This window comes from Fulmarus glacialis, unplaced genomic scaffold (assembly GCF_000690835.1).
Source record: "Fulmarus glacialis isolate BGI_N327 unplaced genomic scaffold, ASM69083v1 scaffold6559, whole genome shotgun sequence".
Taxonomy (NCBI): domain Eukaryota; kingdom Metazoa; phylum Chordata; class Aves; order Procellariiformes; family Procellariidae; genus Fulmarus; species Fulmarus glacialis.
Window position 1 is genome coordinate 126230 of NW_009231350.1, and position 17218 is coordinate 143447.

The window sequence follows — 17218 nt, forward strand, 5'->3', positions numbered from 1 at the left end:
AAATACTGCCTTAAAATGTATTATTTGTTCAAATTATTTCTCAGCTCTAGGTATTATCACAAAAGAGATCTTGAGGTTAGACTTTGAGTAAGAATCCATGGTTTAGCATTAGCGCTTGAGTTGCTGGCACTTGGTGGTGGGTCATGATGCTGGATGCTAGAAATGGCTGGGTGCTGTGCCGTGTTTCAGGATGCTGCTGCACTTGGTGCTCTCTGTAGAGAGGGAACAAGAAGGCCCTTGCTTAAAGAATTTAGAGCAGGTTTGAGGCTGGAGTTCAGAGACAAAGTGGCTTCTGTGGATTTGGCTTAAAGCCATTATGCAGCTTTTCTTCAGTTTTGGACTTCACGCTAAATTAATATCTAGAGTAAATAAGCAGATGGTTCCACTAAGCCCTTTTCAACAGAAATTCTAGTCTTATTGTCACCCTACTGCAGTTGGAAGTTATGAAGTAAAACAGTCTTGACCATGATAGTTCAAAATTGTTCTGTCTGCTAAAAAGAGGGGAAATGTAGTTGGTTTATGTAAATATCCAGAAGTACAGAAGTGGTGGATCCAGTTCCATCTTTCTATATGCTTTCTATAGCAAGGCAGCACTTTTTTATGCTCTAAGCAAGGGCCAAGAACGCACAATACAGTAAAAGAGTTGAGCACCATGTAAGCAATCTATGTAGGCTGTAACTTTTGGCCAGGAGGGATGTTGCCATCATTCCAGGTTCATGTACACTTCAAAATGATCAAAATAAAAAAAAAAAAACAAAAAAAAAAACCTTCAGCCTCGTCTGAGGTGATGAGGAGGGGGAAAAGGACATACTGTTCCCAAAGCTGTATGGCGCTGCTGTCATCAATGGTGTTCCATTCTGGAGGAACTGGTGGAAATGATCAGAGGGCTGAGGTGTTGCAGATGCACCGGCACCCAGGGGCCATTCATCACTTGATTAGTTCAGACTTTGCCTCATGGCAGCAGCCATCAGACCTGGCTTACACCTTTCTCTGGGGGCTTTACCACCTCACCTTGTTACACAGCCCATCAGTTCCCTTCATCTTTAAAAGGGAGGCAGAAGTACTGTGCCTGTAAAGATGTATTTCAGCATTTGGTGCTTTTGTGTGCCATTACTTATTATCAGCATTAAGTTCTAACTTCTGTAGACAGTCTGGTCACACTCATGTATCGCTGTGTTAGATGTGAAGCTAGAAAATAAGTCTGCGTAAGAGAATTGCAATTTCTGGTTACTTTGTACCTCCTGAGGCTGCTTTGCATTTTGTTGTAATTTCTACAGCCATGACTGCTGTAATTTTAGCATGCCTTCATGGAGCTGTCAGTAATCTAAGCTTCAGTTTCCAAATCTTGCTTTCTTCTAGTTTCGGTGACTTTTTGCTACACTGTAGAATAGCCTTCGTAGAAACTACAAAGAAATAAATGGAAAAAGACAGGAAAGTAGTCTTTAGAGATGGTACATGGGCTGGTTTGGTGACAGCCGATGACACCTGACTCACTATAGTGTCTTATAGGTGTCTTGTGGCTAAAATGATGAATATAGTGGTGAACCTTGTAAGTATCCTTTGGGACTTCAGAGAGGTCACTGTCTTTTGCATCCGACTGCCTCCTTTCCACCTCTTTTCTAAAGATACTGTTTCTTCAAGAGCTTGAAAAGTTATCAGAGCAGGCTTGGGTATGTCCCTTCTACCTTCTTGAATGCCTAACTAATGCTTAACAAAAGCATACCTGCAAGTAGAACATACTGTAAGCAGTGCCAGCCCATAAAGGCAGAGTCCATACGAGAAAATAGGACAGTCATGAACTTCTGTGTCTGGTCTGAATGTGGTTGAACGTCAGTCTAAACTCCAGTTGTCAGTTAAGCTTAGCATCTTCCATTATTAATGTGACTTTGTAAAGTTAGGCAATGGAAGGCAGTATCAGTTCAGTGAGTTTTGTGTATTTGATGAGGAAGGTGAGGTGACCCGATTGTGTTCCCGGTTCTGCAACTGGTATGCTGGAAAAGCAGGAGGCTGAAATTTGAATCGTCTTTCAATTTCTTGGTTTCGGTCTGCAAAATTTTGCGGGCTGAATGTTGTGAAAACATGCCCCATGGCTTTCCAGCCTAATCTGTCAATAGAGTCCAAGTTTAATGGAACTTAAGTGCGTTGTTAGACTGACAAAGACATGAGTATATCTGTTCATGGAGTGATGGAAATGGTTGTTATTTATCTAGTAATAAATATAGTCTCTCGTTATCAACACATCTAACTCTGCCTGCACTGAGAAAAAACAATCTCTGTAGCACTGATAATAAGGCGAAAGGTTTGTAATAAAGCTGTAGCAGATTTCTTTGGGGGATTTGCAATGCAGCATTAGTAAGCTTCAATTGCATTAGCCATTCTTCTGTTGTGTTGAATTAGTGTTTGTTTTCTACTGAATAGAATAAATATAATCGTGTTTGTTACCTTTTTTTTTTTGGTTTGACTGGAGCCAAATGCTATTTCCATAGTAAAAGTATTATGGTAAGTACTTTCATGTAATAAAAAACACCCGTTTCGGCAATATGGTCTCCTTTTTAAGTACCGACCATCACAGTCGATGGGGCTGTGCTTCTTGCAGTCTTGCTTTTCTGAGCCATAAAGAAACACATTTGTTCTGTCAGTTGACTGCCTTCTATTCAATCAATTTGCAGCGAGGGTGTGTTGCATTAAAGGCCCTTTTACTTTGTGGGGGCCTTTCTCTTCCCATTTGCAAGAAGTCCCCAAGATCTACCTGTAGGCAGTACCATTCCAGTCACACATGTATTGTACAGGAGGAAGAGCCTTTTTTCCTGAATAGCTCTTGATGGTGACCCACCCCCGGAGGGTCCACAGCAACAAAGAGTGGGAATTTTTCATGCCTCTGGGATGTGGCTCTCCCAGCCTGGTGTGCAGAAGAAAGCCTGTGTTCTGGAATTTGTGCCTCGGTTTAGTCTGTGGCAGAATGGAGAAATCGGCTCCCCCTGCCCTGACTGTATCACTGGATATGTCTCTTTGAAAGATTTTAGAATTATCCAGACATCTTCAGCTTTGAAGTATAAACTCAGTAACATTTTGTAGTTGAAGCTATAATGTGACTTTAGCTGCATTACGGTGAAGACTGAAGACTAGCTTTCTGTTCATGGCTAACTTGAGTGCTTCACAATTACCTTTATGTACCATCTGCATTTTGCTCATTGCTGCAGCAAGTGGCGTGTAAAGTTGTGCCTTCAGGTTGAAGCGGATTTTACTCTAAAAGTGAAAATCTAAATTCCGTTAATGCCTTGAAAACAAAGTATTTGCCTGCAAGATGAGCCATTTGCTTTTCTATATCTAATGTGCATATATATGCTTATGTGTATATATGTATACTCTGTTTATATATACTGAATGTAAGAAACCAATTATCTGTAGTGGGTGGGTATGTGCATAAATAACCGCTAAATTTAATAAGAATTCGTCAGAGACCATCTTACCTGTTGAATTGCTCCATTGTGACAGTTTCAGAAATGCGTGTGGACTAATGAATCACTTCTTTCATTAAAGTGACCATAATTAATCTACCATAGAGATCCAAGAGAATTCAGACTAATAAGAGACTGAAATAATTTTGAAACATTTCATAGGTTAAGAAAACAGCAGAGAAATTAGATTGTCAGATCCCTTGTACGGTGTAAATTAGTTTAGCTTTGTCTCCAGTGGAGCTCTATCGACTCAAATCAGCCAAGGGTTTGGTTTACAGTCTTTTAAAGATGAGCTGGGGAAATGTCACTTAAAAAGAAGAAGTAAGAACCTCACTGTAAAGGTTCCTGCAAAAAAACCTATTGATTTGTTTTTAGCCAGCAAATTTATCTGGGAGCAGGCAGTAATTAAAGTTGATGTCAATGACTGAAGTTTTGCTGCTGCATGGAAACACTTTCATCTTTCAATGGAATGCAAAAAGAGAAGGAAAAAAGAGTAAGCAAGCTGTGAGTGATAAACTAATCAGATTTCCAGTGCCAGCTTTTAGAAGGAGCAAAGGCAGGTGTCACTGTAACTGGAAGGCTTTGGGAGTGATTTGTTGCTCTTCGAGCTAAAGCTGAATTCTGTTGTTAAAAGATCGGTGTAGCTCCCTTGAGAGAAAACAAGAAGGTGGCGGAGGGTTTGAGGTCAAAAGTGCTGTGACCTAGTTACATCAGGAGAGGGATTTACCCTTAAGCTGCATCCAGGAACTAAGACTGAGGTGAAATCTGAATCAGAAGAATTCTTTCATTTTCAGTACTACAGTCCTGAGTCAGTAGTGGTGGCATTTCCTGGACCGGATTGATTTTGAGCAGATCTCTCATATTCTGTCATTTCCAATAATCATGAGCTGGTGTGGTGTCACCAGGTTCTCTGGAGTTTGTAGGGTCATGGTATGTCTGAACATGCCAAGAAGTTTCATTTCTAAAATAACCTGTTCTCTTAAGCAAGTTTTCATTCCTTTTGGAAAAGGAGGAGAGTATTGCCTCTCTTGCAGAAAACAGCTCTGTTTAAATCTGTCCTTGGGGTTAAGATGGCCCGTGAGCCCCATGGTGGCTAATGTGCTAATGGTAGAAGGGACTTTGAAGCCCCTCCTCTGAGGTGGTAAGTACTTCATTTGATGACAAGACACAAGCCTGACTGGTCAAAGAAGTTCATTTTCAGTGTTTATGGACTGCTTTTTTTGCAGGGTGCTCCCCTGTCTGGAGTCCCTAGGGATTTACATGTCAGCAGCCCGACACTTGCAAAGGCATGGGGTGACGTGGGAAGCTGATCGATCTCTCACTGCATTTTCTGAGCAGCTTCTAGGCTTGTGTAACTGTGCTTCTGAAACAGACTTAAGATGCAGGTGTGTTCTTTTCATCCCTACAGCATTTAGCGAGGAGCAATAACTTGATCTAATTATTAATTTTCCTTGTAAAAGTCCATTGTGATGGGATGTCTCTTGTGACCGAAAAATGAGGTCTAGAGGTGCTTAAGTATACTTTGTTTAAGAGAGTAGACATGATGAAATAAGATGTTCAGAATTAATGGTACAGCTCTCATGATAATTTGAGTAGAGGTTTGGATGAAAAGTTAAAAATACAGGTGAAGTGAATAATAATACACAGAGATATGAAGAGCTTCTGCAATATGTCCCCTAGTTGTACTGAAAGGAAAATTAATCTCTGAGTAGTCAGAATGCTTCAGTGTAATAAAGGCACTGAGGAAATGGAAGGCTCTGTCAAGGCTGATGTGGTAGAGCTGCAAAGCAGCGCTTGGGGTGGCATCAGTTCTGTACCCTGAACAATTTTGGTTAAACTGAGCATCTACAGCCCCAAAATTAAGCAGTTTGTGTATGTTTTTCTCTTGTTCTGCTAAGGCACCAGGAGTGCTTGCTGCTCTTTTTAAGTCTCCTATTGACTGTGACTGTCAGGTAGTGTTAAGCTTCCTGTGACTGCTTTATCCTGCCATGGAAATGCTGCTGAAACCTCACCTCCTTCTTGCAGACACCCATATTGACTAAAGTGGGTCTCATTTGGGGTTAGTATTAAAATACAGCCGCAGCAGGAAAAGGTGAAACTGTGCTCTGGGAAGGTCTAATATTGGGTAAGTTCACCCTAAGTGTTGGAGACTCTAGGAAAACCCAGTGTCTGTCACAGACTGGCTGATGTTATTGGTTATTGGCAGGCGTGTAGTTACAGACATGCATGTGCCAAGAGGATTAAATAAAGAGTTGCCTTGTACTCTGCTGCTGAGTAATCCTAGCTGGGAACTGAGAAGCCTGATGCACAGTGTTGTAGGAGCACAGAGCTAAGGGCTGATCTTGAGTCCTTTTTGGTAAAAGCATGAACAGCGCAGCAATGCTGCAATTTTCTTGCAAGTGCTTGTGCTTGGACATACCTGTACAAATCAAGGATTCATGGTCCTCTGACAGGCCTTAACCAAGACCAGTTGCTGTTAAAGTCTTTAGAATAAAGTTACGAGGCTGTTGGAAAATGCAACACTTTGAAATTCAGGATATCTCTCGTGCAAGGGGAAGCGCTGCAGAATTGCTGTTGAATTTGCAGTTAGCCAAGTGAAAGGGAGGAGGGTATGCAGCGTATGCCGCACGCAGGCTGGCAGCTCCCGTGGTCTCTTCTCTGATTGCTGGCCTTCCATGAGGTGTCTCAGCTGTGCTTGGACGGGATCCTGAACAGTGGGAGGCATTAAATCCAGATAGCTGTGAAATGCAGAGGTTTGGGGTTGTACAGACTTGCGAAAGGGGAGACATGGAGACTGTCAGACTGAAATCAGCCTTTCGCAAGTCGCATATTGCTCGTGTCTGTCACGAGCCATTGCTGAATCAAAGTCCTAAGAAGGTCTCAGAGGTGCCAGTTATTAAATGTCCTCTCAGAAAAGTTTTTTCGGAATTTTGAAAGTTCAGAGCGCAACTCCCTGTCCTGAGCTAGTATTGGTGTGACCTTGGAAGTGTAACCTCCTCTCTGAAGCTCAGCTTGTTCTCTGTTAAAACATAAACCAAAACAAGAATAGTTACCAAAAAAAAAAAGCAGCCCCAGTGATGTTCCTTTGTCTTTTATCTATTTGGGCTCGCTGAAGCTGGTGTTTGACTACATCCTGCTTCTGGACAGCACCGGGGCACATACATACCTTCGCGTTCATGCTTAAATCCATTATCTCAAAGTAGTGCACATGGCATAATGCGATTTCAAGTGGAGTTCTTACCTTTAGTTGTGACCTTCGACTCCACGCTCTCCTACAGTCGGTTTGTATAGCATCCGCACGATGAATTGGTCATTGTATTTGGGTTCTTTAAGAAGTACTGCGGTCAAATTCATGCTAATCAAATTTCAGGGTGGTTAAAATTGGATCTTCGGTCTGCAAATATCTCCTTCCACTATTCTAGTGCTTCTAGCTCACTTTCTGTCATTTTATTGATTTCTGCGCCCCCCCCCGCCCTTCCTTTCTCTCCATGTGGAACCAAATTGAAGGAGGATTTGGGGTTGTAAATAGATAATGGCGCGTGAATGCAGATTAATCAGTGCTGTCCATGTACAGTAATACTAATTGTGCCAAGGGAGGAATGCCTCAATCCAATGAAAAATACAAGAGCAAGAAAAGAAATAAAGAAAATAGTTTCATGGAGAAAACCACACTTCACTGCTTTTGCTCAAAAGAGGAGTTTCGATACCATTAACCTTTCTGTATAATGCACTAAAGGAATTGGAGGAGCTGCGTTTAATGCGGAGGCTTCAATTTCACTTAAGAAAAAAACGCCTTAATGCTCTGGTTAAAAACAATATTGGAAAGCATTTGGGATAAAATCAGTTGCTTAAGAGATGCATTTTTCACAGGCTGTCTAAACTTGAAGACAGCGTTCGGGGTGGGGGGCCTGGGCACAGGGTGAGGATTCAGAGTGAAGTTCTGAAATTCTGTAAATGCTGCACGTCTTTCTGATTGAGTAAGAATAAAGGACCAGCAACTACCTGCTAGCAGGGGAAACAACTGGTTAAGGAGCAAGTTGTGAGTTACAGCTGAATATCTGTGGGGTTTTGGTTTCTTGGGTGGGCTTGTTTCTTTTCCTGGAAGTTAAAGAAACCTAATACCTGGTACAGCAGAAGGAAACCTTCGCATAGGGCACCAGGCCTCTTTCCACAGTAGATTAATCTGCTTGGAAATGGTGAGAAGTGCCTGCATGCTCCTGTTTCTCTGTAGCTCTTTTAATACTTGGGATCACAACGTGAATTCTTGTCTTCTGTGCGTGCTGGGCCTCTCCTGAGGTAGTCCTCTCTGCCATGTTGATACAACAAACAGCTGGGACTTGCATCCTGATCGCAAATTAAGTGAATAAACTGTTCCATTCATCTCATTCAACCACAAAATGACCCAGCTGCCCCTAGAGCTGTGTTGTTTCTCTTCGTTCAGAGAAGAGCTAAGATTAAACTGGTTGTTCATGTTCAAAGCCTTCTGTCTGTGTGGGAGCAGGACAGAAGCTCTCTCTTCCCGTTGATCTGGAGTATTTACCTGTGGAGGTGGCCGTGGGGAGCCAGGAGCCTCAAAGCTCCCCGCGCGTGTGCCAGAAACATAGATTTGATGTCTCTGTATCACAAAGGACCACGATGTAAAAAGCTAAAATCTGTTCTCTATCCACTGTGCATTGGATGAGCTTAAATTGCAGGAGAAGGTAAGTCAGGCTTAGATATCAAAAAAAAAAAAAATGTTTTTAAATCTTCACTGCCATCAAGTTGTTCTGAGACTGTTAAGCGCTCTTCAAGCAATTACAAGAGTTCCTATGTTTTCTGAGCACTGATTTCTGTGTGCTGGTTGCTTGACGTTGCTGTTGAAGACACTTGAAACTTGATCAGGTTTATGCAATATCCTGCAGGGCCTGAACTGTTAGGGATTGTCTAACAGGTTCTTTCTCCTGGAAAGTGTTCAGTGTGGTTCAAATGGTAACTTTTGCTTTCAAAGATGTCTCATGGATAGAGCACAACCCAAGGCGTCCAAAAACATGGTCCTTGTGGGACTCGACTGAAGACATGGGTGAAGTGACATTCAGAGAAAGGCTGTTCTTGCAATTCTCAGTCACCAGGCCAGGGAGACAGAGGAAAGAGCCTGTTTCTCACCCAGCCTTCCTGGCCCCAGCATCCTCTCTGGTTGCCTCCAGCCTCAAAAAGGCAAAGCTGTGGAAATTAAGTTTTTAGGCGGAAGCTCAGTTCATCTTCTTCTTCAAGTAACTCCAGGATTAAAAAGATGCTTAATATAAAATGGGTACTGAATTCCCATCAGTGAGTAATGATTATTGATTTTACTTTAAAAACAGTTCTTACATTGCTACTTAGTCATTCCAAAGCCTTAGATGTCAGTTAACGTGTTGCCATATTCAGGAAGCTGAATATTTAATCAAGTAATTCATATCTCCTGGTGATGGTGGCAAAAAAGGGGAGGAGGGGGGAAATGGACATACAGAAGCTTGAAAAGCTTTTCAAATTGCTAATAGACTTACTTAAAAAAAAAAAAGAAAGAAAAGTCTGGAATATTGAAAAATACGGTGGCAGAGGTCCAAAATAGAAGGGTTTTTATTTACATGACTCACTGGACTATTAGAAATTCAATCATTTATTGGGCTAATGGTATGTCTTGAAAATTCAGTGCACATAATGTAGTAAAAAAGTATGCTGGGGAATGTGGAAAGGAGTTTCAGCTTCTTTTAATTAGCTCTGTGCTTTTCTAAGTCTCTGTGATATAGCTCCTTCTTTTTCTTGAAGACAGCCAAGGCAGCATTGGGTTTATAAAGAAAAATAATGTGACCTTGAGAAGTTGGCGGTACAAACATTGTGTACTCTGTGTCACAGCACAATCAGCATCCTCTCCGAGAGCTTGTCACAGCCTTTATCATCTGCCTTTTTGTCTTAGGCTGCTGTCAGTCTGCCCGCAGGTTTAGCAGTGCTAATTGGTGCTGCCTGGTGTTATCCCTGTGCACAGACGAGTCGGTGGTAGCTCCTACAGGAGGCTTGGGGTGTTTCTCTGGTTTTTGTGATTGCTGTTGACTCTTGCCTGCTGAGCATCCTTCCCATTTCATTTGAGATTCATCAACGGCAGCCAGGGCATTTGCATTCAAAGACCATGCAGCTGCTTCAGTTCAACTGTGTTTATCTGTAATTAAATATTCCATTATCAATTAACTATTAATGCTTCCTAATGATTATTTTAAACCTGTGGGAGCCTTATGGTGAAAAGCTAGTAGTTAACTGCAGGTGAGCATGATGTTTTCCATTAAATGCGTAGCTCTAGCCATGTTATTCCTTCTCCATCAGAACATTTCTGCCCCAATCCATCCAGTCTGGTGCTGGGCAATATGCATTTCAGTGGGAATGAGCCCTTCGTCCGGCAGTTGTCCACCTGCAGACTTGGTGGTGGCAGCTGGGGAAGAGGAACTGGAAGACCGGGATGCTCTTTTTTTGGTTGGTTGAGGTGGCCTGCCTGCTGGCTGAATCCTGTGAAACAGGAGAAGGTGCAGCTTTGGGATTAAAGCGTGCATCTTCTGGCACGTTCCCCCCTTCAGGACTGAAGAAAGGGTGGGTGGGTTTTTTTTCTCCATTAGGTGCTCCACGCGTGTAGGTTTACAACTGCCGTGGGGCTGGGAGGAGCAATAGTGTTCACAGAGTAAATACTCCTTTTTCCATTGTATAGAGATTTCCCTCCTTGGGGTATATGAGAGGGCTCGGGGCTCAGTGCAGATACAGAGCCTGAAGTTATATCTCTGCAAGCAATTAAGCTAATCAAAAAGTAAGGCCTTTATTTTCCTGAACTAATTCTATTAACTGGAATCAATTTAAAAAAAAAAAAAAAAACAAACAACTCCAAAACCCATGCTTCCACATGTTGCGTGGTGCATTTTCATGTGCTTGTCCCAGTGATTTCATTAGGATTCCTGACACTCGGCAAAGATGCTCTGCTGCTGGGAGGTTTTGATGGAGCCTGGGGTGTGTGAAAAAGGAAGCAGCTTCTTCCTCTGCCATCGTTGTTGGTGTGTCTTAGCTGTTCCTTCAATGCGAAAATCTGAGTTGGGTGCCAGTGACTACCAGGACCTGGCATCTAAACTAGCTCTAAATACCACAACCTGCAGCTTGACATTAACAACGAGCTACTTAACTTCAGAAAAAGGGATAGGAAGATAAAAGGGGAAAAAGGGAGTCTGTTAGACTAGAGCCCTAGAGAATACAGTCTTTCTGTGTGCTTGAGGGTTTGAGCAGTGGTGTATATGGAAATGAGGACCTGATAGTGATTTTTTGGCTGATTTAGTCCTTTCAAAAAGCTGTCAATGTCTTAAGCAAATGACATATAGTGCTGATGAAAATTTCGATGCAGGAAATTCAGGGAACTGTTTTCCTTCAACCTAAATCTTCTGTATTTCTTTACAGCAGTGCAAAGTGGGTGCAAAGCACTGTGGTTATGATTGATTATTTTTCTCTACTTCTGCTTTTGCCTTCAGTAATAATTTATGCTATTGCAAAGGTAGCAAAAAGTGCAATCCATTAATTTTTCTAATTGATTTTCAGAGTATTAATTCACTCAGCTAGTAGAATTCTAGCACTTCATGTATGTGGGATCCTTGGAAGTTAAGAGTGGACTATTTACATACTTAAAGTGTATGTGTAAGTAGATTACTAGTCTGCAGGCTGCTGAATCCACTTCTCAGAAGGATATGCATATTAAAAAAAAAAAAGGGATGGGGGACAGGAGAGTGAAATTCTACCTCATTCAGGCAGGTTAATTTTATTGTTATCTAGTTCTTATATGAGGCAATTGAATTACTCGGCTCTCCACAGTTATGAAAGTAAAATTTGGCTCTGCATGCCTGAAGATTATTTATGAAAAGTTTGACTATTGATTCAGAATGAATAGTGAAACAGCCTTTGGGGGTAAGAGTATTAAGTTTAAATATGTTGTCATAACAACCAGCCATAGTAACTTTCTCAGAATTGGTTTTAGGCATCCTATGTTTGATATCAGCCCAAAATATGTTTGTTTGAACTTAGTTATTTGAAAAAGTTTCAAATTAAATTGGTTCAGCTGTCTTTGAGTTATCTAAGGATGGCAGAATGCCATATGGAATCCATTTTTATAACACCTTGTATTTCAAAAGGGTCTGCAAAATTGAGATGAAAATAGTCAATAGAGAAATGATCAGGAACAATTCTAAACAATTTTATGGTGCAAAGAATATTTTCAGTCATGCTTCACAATTATGAAGAATTCAGCCAGAAGATAATACAAGGTTTAAAGTCTGTACTGTAGGTGGCAGAGATGCCTTAGTTATACAGCATAATCATCCCTGCTATTTCATTAACAAGTAGAGCAGGATTACATTGCAGTTCACCTACCATTAATAAATATGCTGCCAAATACTATCCTGGCTCCCTACTCTTCGCCAAAGTTGAACTTTGGAGGTGTTGAGTGAAGGACTTTCAAAATATTTTCTGGGCTATCGGTTCTGCTGTTGAAAATGTGCAGTAATAAAATCTGAAGTATCCTTTTAAATGGAATAGATTTCCAGGATCCTTTTACCTTCATTGAAAAAAACCATAGGTATTGGAATGCCAATAATTTTTAAATAAGTGACAGACTATGATTAAAAAATTAAATGGGCTTTCATTAACAATAATAGGTTTCTGTAATAGCTTTTGTCATGGTAGTGTTGTTCCCCTTACCATAGTTAATGTTACCGTTATATTACCTCAATTCGAGAGTGCTGTGACTTAGGTAAACATTGTTCCAGACTAAGACTTGGCGTGTGACAAGTCAGCCAAGAATTATGATCTGGAGATTAATAAAGCAAACAGCCTAATACTTTTTTTTTTTTAAAGAAAGTATAAAGAGGTATGAAGGGAACAGTTGCTGAAGGACTGCTAATGGGCTGTAGAGCTTTCCATCTCATGTTTGATGGCTGTAATCTTCTCCAGGTTGGGATAGATCATAAATCCTTGCTTCTTGCTGGCTGTTTCCAGTAAAAGACAATTATTCTTGCAATCCTTTCTCTTCCTCAGTTAAAATAAACATACCTTTGTTTTTTTTTTTTAGCAGGGTTAGCCAAATATGAAGACAGGAACTGAATAAGCTTGAGAGTCAAGCTCATCTTGCATACCTTAGGTGTAGTGTGTCCCCTGAGGTGATTTTATGTCCCTTCTGTGTGATACCAATGAGATACAAAAGGTGACAGAACTACAAGGCTCTGTTACTCTGGGGAAACATGTAGAGCTCCTCTAGTTCAGAGCTGTTTTGTACCTTCTTCTCAGTCTTTGCGGTGCAGGAGAAGACCGGAGCCTCTAGGCTGTCCAGATGGACCCGTTCATTTATCTGGTACCACAAACATTGTGAGTAGTCAGCTCAGCCCCCCATACCCTTTGCCGTAGAAGGAAGGAATGGAAGCCCCTGTAACTACAAATGTGTAGCTGTCAGGTGGGAAGACAAGCAAAGGAATGCATGCATAGAGACAACCATGGGGTGTATGGGGTGCTTTGAGCATATGGTGCTCATTCAGGATTTCCTATATTCATGTAAGAGGAGGATTACCTGGAAGGACAGGTATCTGGAGTATGATTCACAGTCAGAATAACATTTGGCTGTTATTTGTTTGTTTCTTGCAGGTTTACTGGAATGAATTTGCCTGCCCCTGTTATCAGCAGTAAAAATTGGCTGCGGCTTCACTTCACATCAGATGGCAACCACAGGCAGAAGGGGTTCAGTGCCCAATATCAAGGTAAATGTTTACTGCCCTGTCTCACTATTCACAGTGTGTGTTTAGCCAAACTTTTTTTTCCTAGGAATTTACAACTAAGTTCCTGCATGATCCTTCCGTATTCTGTTAACATTAATTTTCCAGCTGGGTATCCAGGCATTGTCATGTGGAGGGCTACTGTTGGCAATTGTTGGGAGTACAAACACTTGAGAGCTACAGGAAAATTCATTTGCACTGTATGCTTTGTTAGTAGATGTTCCTTTACCAGCAGTTTTGCAGAAAGCACTGTGTGGGATATGGCGATACAGACAGGGTGCCACCAGGTGAGGGGCAGTCTAGAGTCCCACAGTGACTGTGTCTGCATTTACACTCTGCTCAAGTGAGACGTAACTGAGCCTGTTTTGAATGAGATGTAAACTGTTTTGTATTTACCGGTCATCCCTAGAAGGATGGATTTCAGAATTGGGATCTTAAGATGTTGTTGAGGGAGAGGAAATGCATTAGCACAGGAGTCAAGCAGAGAAAAGATCCTGTTGTGCTCTGAGGTTTGTAGGCAACTGTGGCTAATTGCAGTTCAGTGCATCCTGTTTGGGACCAAATGATCACTGGAACAGGTGGGATTGAGTGGATTCCTTAGAACTGCTTATACCATTCTCTCTGAGCACTTTGAAGGACTTCGTGGGTGCAGTGGTGTAGCATTGCTTCAGGCAGCCAGCTCTGGAGGCAGGATTAGGGAGAGGGAAAGTGAAGCAGGGAAGGAGCAGGAAGGACATCCAGTTCCTCATCCGCCCTCCAGAGGTTTGAGTCAGTGCAGTTCAGCAGCTTTCCTCGAAAGGAAGAAACAGGACTTTGAGGAAAAGTACCATAGCCCTAGACCAGCAGGAACAAAGTGAAAGGGAGAGGAGTTTCCTTTGATAAATCTCCAAGTGTGCCCGGTTTGTGTGTGCCCGGTTTAGTCTTAGCAATGTTGTCATGGCCTCAACATGGGCTTTGCTTTATGAATCACCATTGTTATTTAACTTTCCTTGCTTTCCTTTAACATATAAATTACTTTAAATTATAAGAAAAAACCCTTTGTTTTTTCTGTGTAACACAAATGACTGCATGCAGTTGATGGCTTTTGCTATGACATTTTCCTTTGCTGTCATGATTGCTGCTTTCTATTAAAACACCTGTCTGAATCATCCTTTTTTCTTAAATAGAAAAGTAAAGATTAATGTTATAATTTCCTCTGATTAGATAAATGTCAGGGGGTTCTAATCTAGCACACTCCTTAAACTGTTCTGTTAGTTATAATGAACTGCGCTTTTGTGTATTGAGTGTTTAGAAGATGAACTTAAAAATGTGCTCTTGAAATGGCATTGAAGCAGGACCTCTGTCTAGCTGGCAAAGGAAATCTGACACTCATTCTTCACACATTTGCTGTTTTTTGTGGAGTTTGTCAGGTTCTTTCCATCAGTTAGGAAAGATTTCAATACTTAAAAACAAAACAAGAAACAAAGCAAAAAAAACCCAGGGATAAAGGCAAGATTTTTGCAGTCAATGGATTCTGTGTCCGAAGAACATTAAAGATGCCAATGCAACTTCAAAAAAAAAATCAGCATAACCCTTTTCAGAGGAGCATAACCTTGTTTGAACATAAATATTTTAATGTGGATAACTAAATAAATACATACAAAATAGGATATGTAATACCATATAAAGTATGGTAAATGTGTTTAAAATGTGTTTTTCAGCAATAGAGATTTAAGCAAACCCCAGGATTGTCCAAGAGAAGGAAGAGAGGGCTAGGATGGATCTAACTTGTTGTCCATTTTCTGAAGACATAAGCATATATCATTTATTAACATTCTATGTCCTCTGAGACAGTATCTGGCTTTGCTGGTAATCTATAAGAAACTGATTTCCCTTCCAGCTTGTTAAACATTGATACTTAGTTTTAGCAGAATGCCTTCTGTGTGTTCCATTTCAGCTCTTTCTAATCTGTGCCCTAGTTTGGAAATCTCTTTATGAATGTAAAAGCAAGGTTAGATATAATCAGCCTATATACAGGTTTTCTTTATGTTGACTACAGTAAATTCATTCCCTTCTAGGGAGAGTTAAAATATTTTTCTGTTTCCTTTTCCCTTTTATGTAAGATGAATCTTGCATTCTTGCAAATGCTTTTTTCCCCACACCCTATAAAATCAAATAAAAGGGACTGTAGAGAAATGAGTACATCGATCTTTTTTTTTTTTTTTTTTCCCCCCCTTCCTCCCACTCCTTCTGCCTTCTTTCCCCAAAAGGTGCTGTGTACCTGCAGGTGGTAAGAAAATAAGCTAGAAGTGCCTTACTCAGGACAGGAGACAGCACAGAGGTTAGAAGCCAGGCATCCCCCGTCGTCCCCTCTATCAGCATAGTGATAAGGTGCTGTAAATGAGGTAGTGAAAAAGCTGCCAAATTTAAAATGATGCTGAACAGGTCTAAATAACGCTCTGGCTGGTGTAGTCCCTCTCTCCACATACTTTGTTACATAAGTTGGATCCCAAATTGCTTCTTAGCTGATTGTTATCAACACATGATTGCATCTTTTATTGATCTCCCTTCCCCATTGCCTTCCCCTTCTGTCCTCCACCCTCAGGTAGAAAGAGAAATGTGGGTGAGTTTCAGCCCACAGCACAGTGCAGAATACCAGTAGACATGTCGCCTTTAATAATGGTCTGATGAACTATCTATTGCACATACTGCACCACATAAATGGCTTTTAAGGATATGTATATATCTATAAATATATATGCTTAATTTTTGACAGATCTGCTAATCTTCACCTTGGATCAGACTTTTAAGCTGCAAAGGGGTTATAGCTTATGCTGTGCAACCTGTTGAGTCTCCGGGTAATCCTGAGACAGAGGCAAAGACAGGAAGATCCTGGTGCTTGTTGCAGGTTCCGATTCCTAAAGAACCATTGCTTAGGCTAGCTAATGGAGGGCATAAATGCAGAGTTTCAAAATGGTTGCATTTAAGGGTTTTTATCTTCACCTCCAACTCAAGTAAGAATCCCTGTAGGCAACCTGCCATAGTATCCCAGATAATACTAAAATGCCCCAGCAGAAGGAAAAGAGATTTAGGCAAGTCTGTATTTAATAGCAGTCTTCCAGCAAGGGGAACCAGAGGTTCATGGAATAGATTTTTGCTGAAATGTTGTTTTGCAAATTAAAAATAAATAAAGGTCTCCTTAAATTCTCATTTAGAGTAACATGACACGGTTTAAAAGAAACAGCCCAGACTGCCTGCTTGCTGGAAAAGCTTTGTAATGTCATCTTTCAAATTTGACAGGACACTGAGTATTCCATTAGATCTATCAGATACGTGTGAGCAGCAAAACCCTCCAGAAAACAGAGGAATTTTTGTTCATCTAATTATCCTGACACAGTCCTTTGTAGTACTGTTCCACATTCAAATTTATAAACAAAATAGATTTTTATATACCAGCTTTTTGAGGGCATAGAGTAGGAGAATTGTTCTTATTTATTTTTTTAAAAAAGCAAGTGATATTGTATTCTGACTTGTTCTAATCTAAATTGAGTAATTTGTAAAGCTTGACTTTCATCATTATGTCTCCATGTCGCAAACAAAATGAAGGATTAAGAGGAGAGTATTATAGTGATCTCTCTTATCAATTATTGTTGAAAGAGACACGATGCAATTAGGGGAGATATACTTCATGGGTAATGCAGTTTAGTCTCTGTATTTTAGGATTGGCCCTTAGTAATGAATGTCTGGTTTCTGCTGCTTGTTTTCATTACTGTTGGGTCTTTTGGAGCTAGGTTTTCTATTAGTCACAAATTTGGAGTGGGGCTCTCTCCGTTCGCTGGATTCTGGAAGACAGGAGTGAATATGGGTAAACTTTGTTATTTAGTGTGTCCTTTTAAAAATTAGCAGTTGTGTGTGAGGCCCAGACATGTTGAAGTCGTGAACTCTCCATACCGATTGCCTTCTGCTGGACTGTGGGATGTTCAGCAG

General features: G+C 40.9%; 1 protein-coding gene across 1 annotated transcript in view; it reads left to right on the forward strand.

Moving 5' to 3' along the window:
• The window catches only part of LOC104081695 (CUB and sushi domain-containing protein 2-like), a 306834-nt gene that overhangs the window by 124757 nt on the left and 164859 nt on the right, over window positions 1–17218 (forward strand). The window contains 1 exon segment of the mRNA XM_009584534.1: window positions 13125–13237. Coding sequence (XP_009582829.1) covers window positions 13125–13237 — 113 coding nt within the window.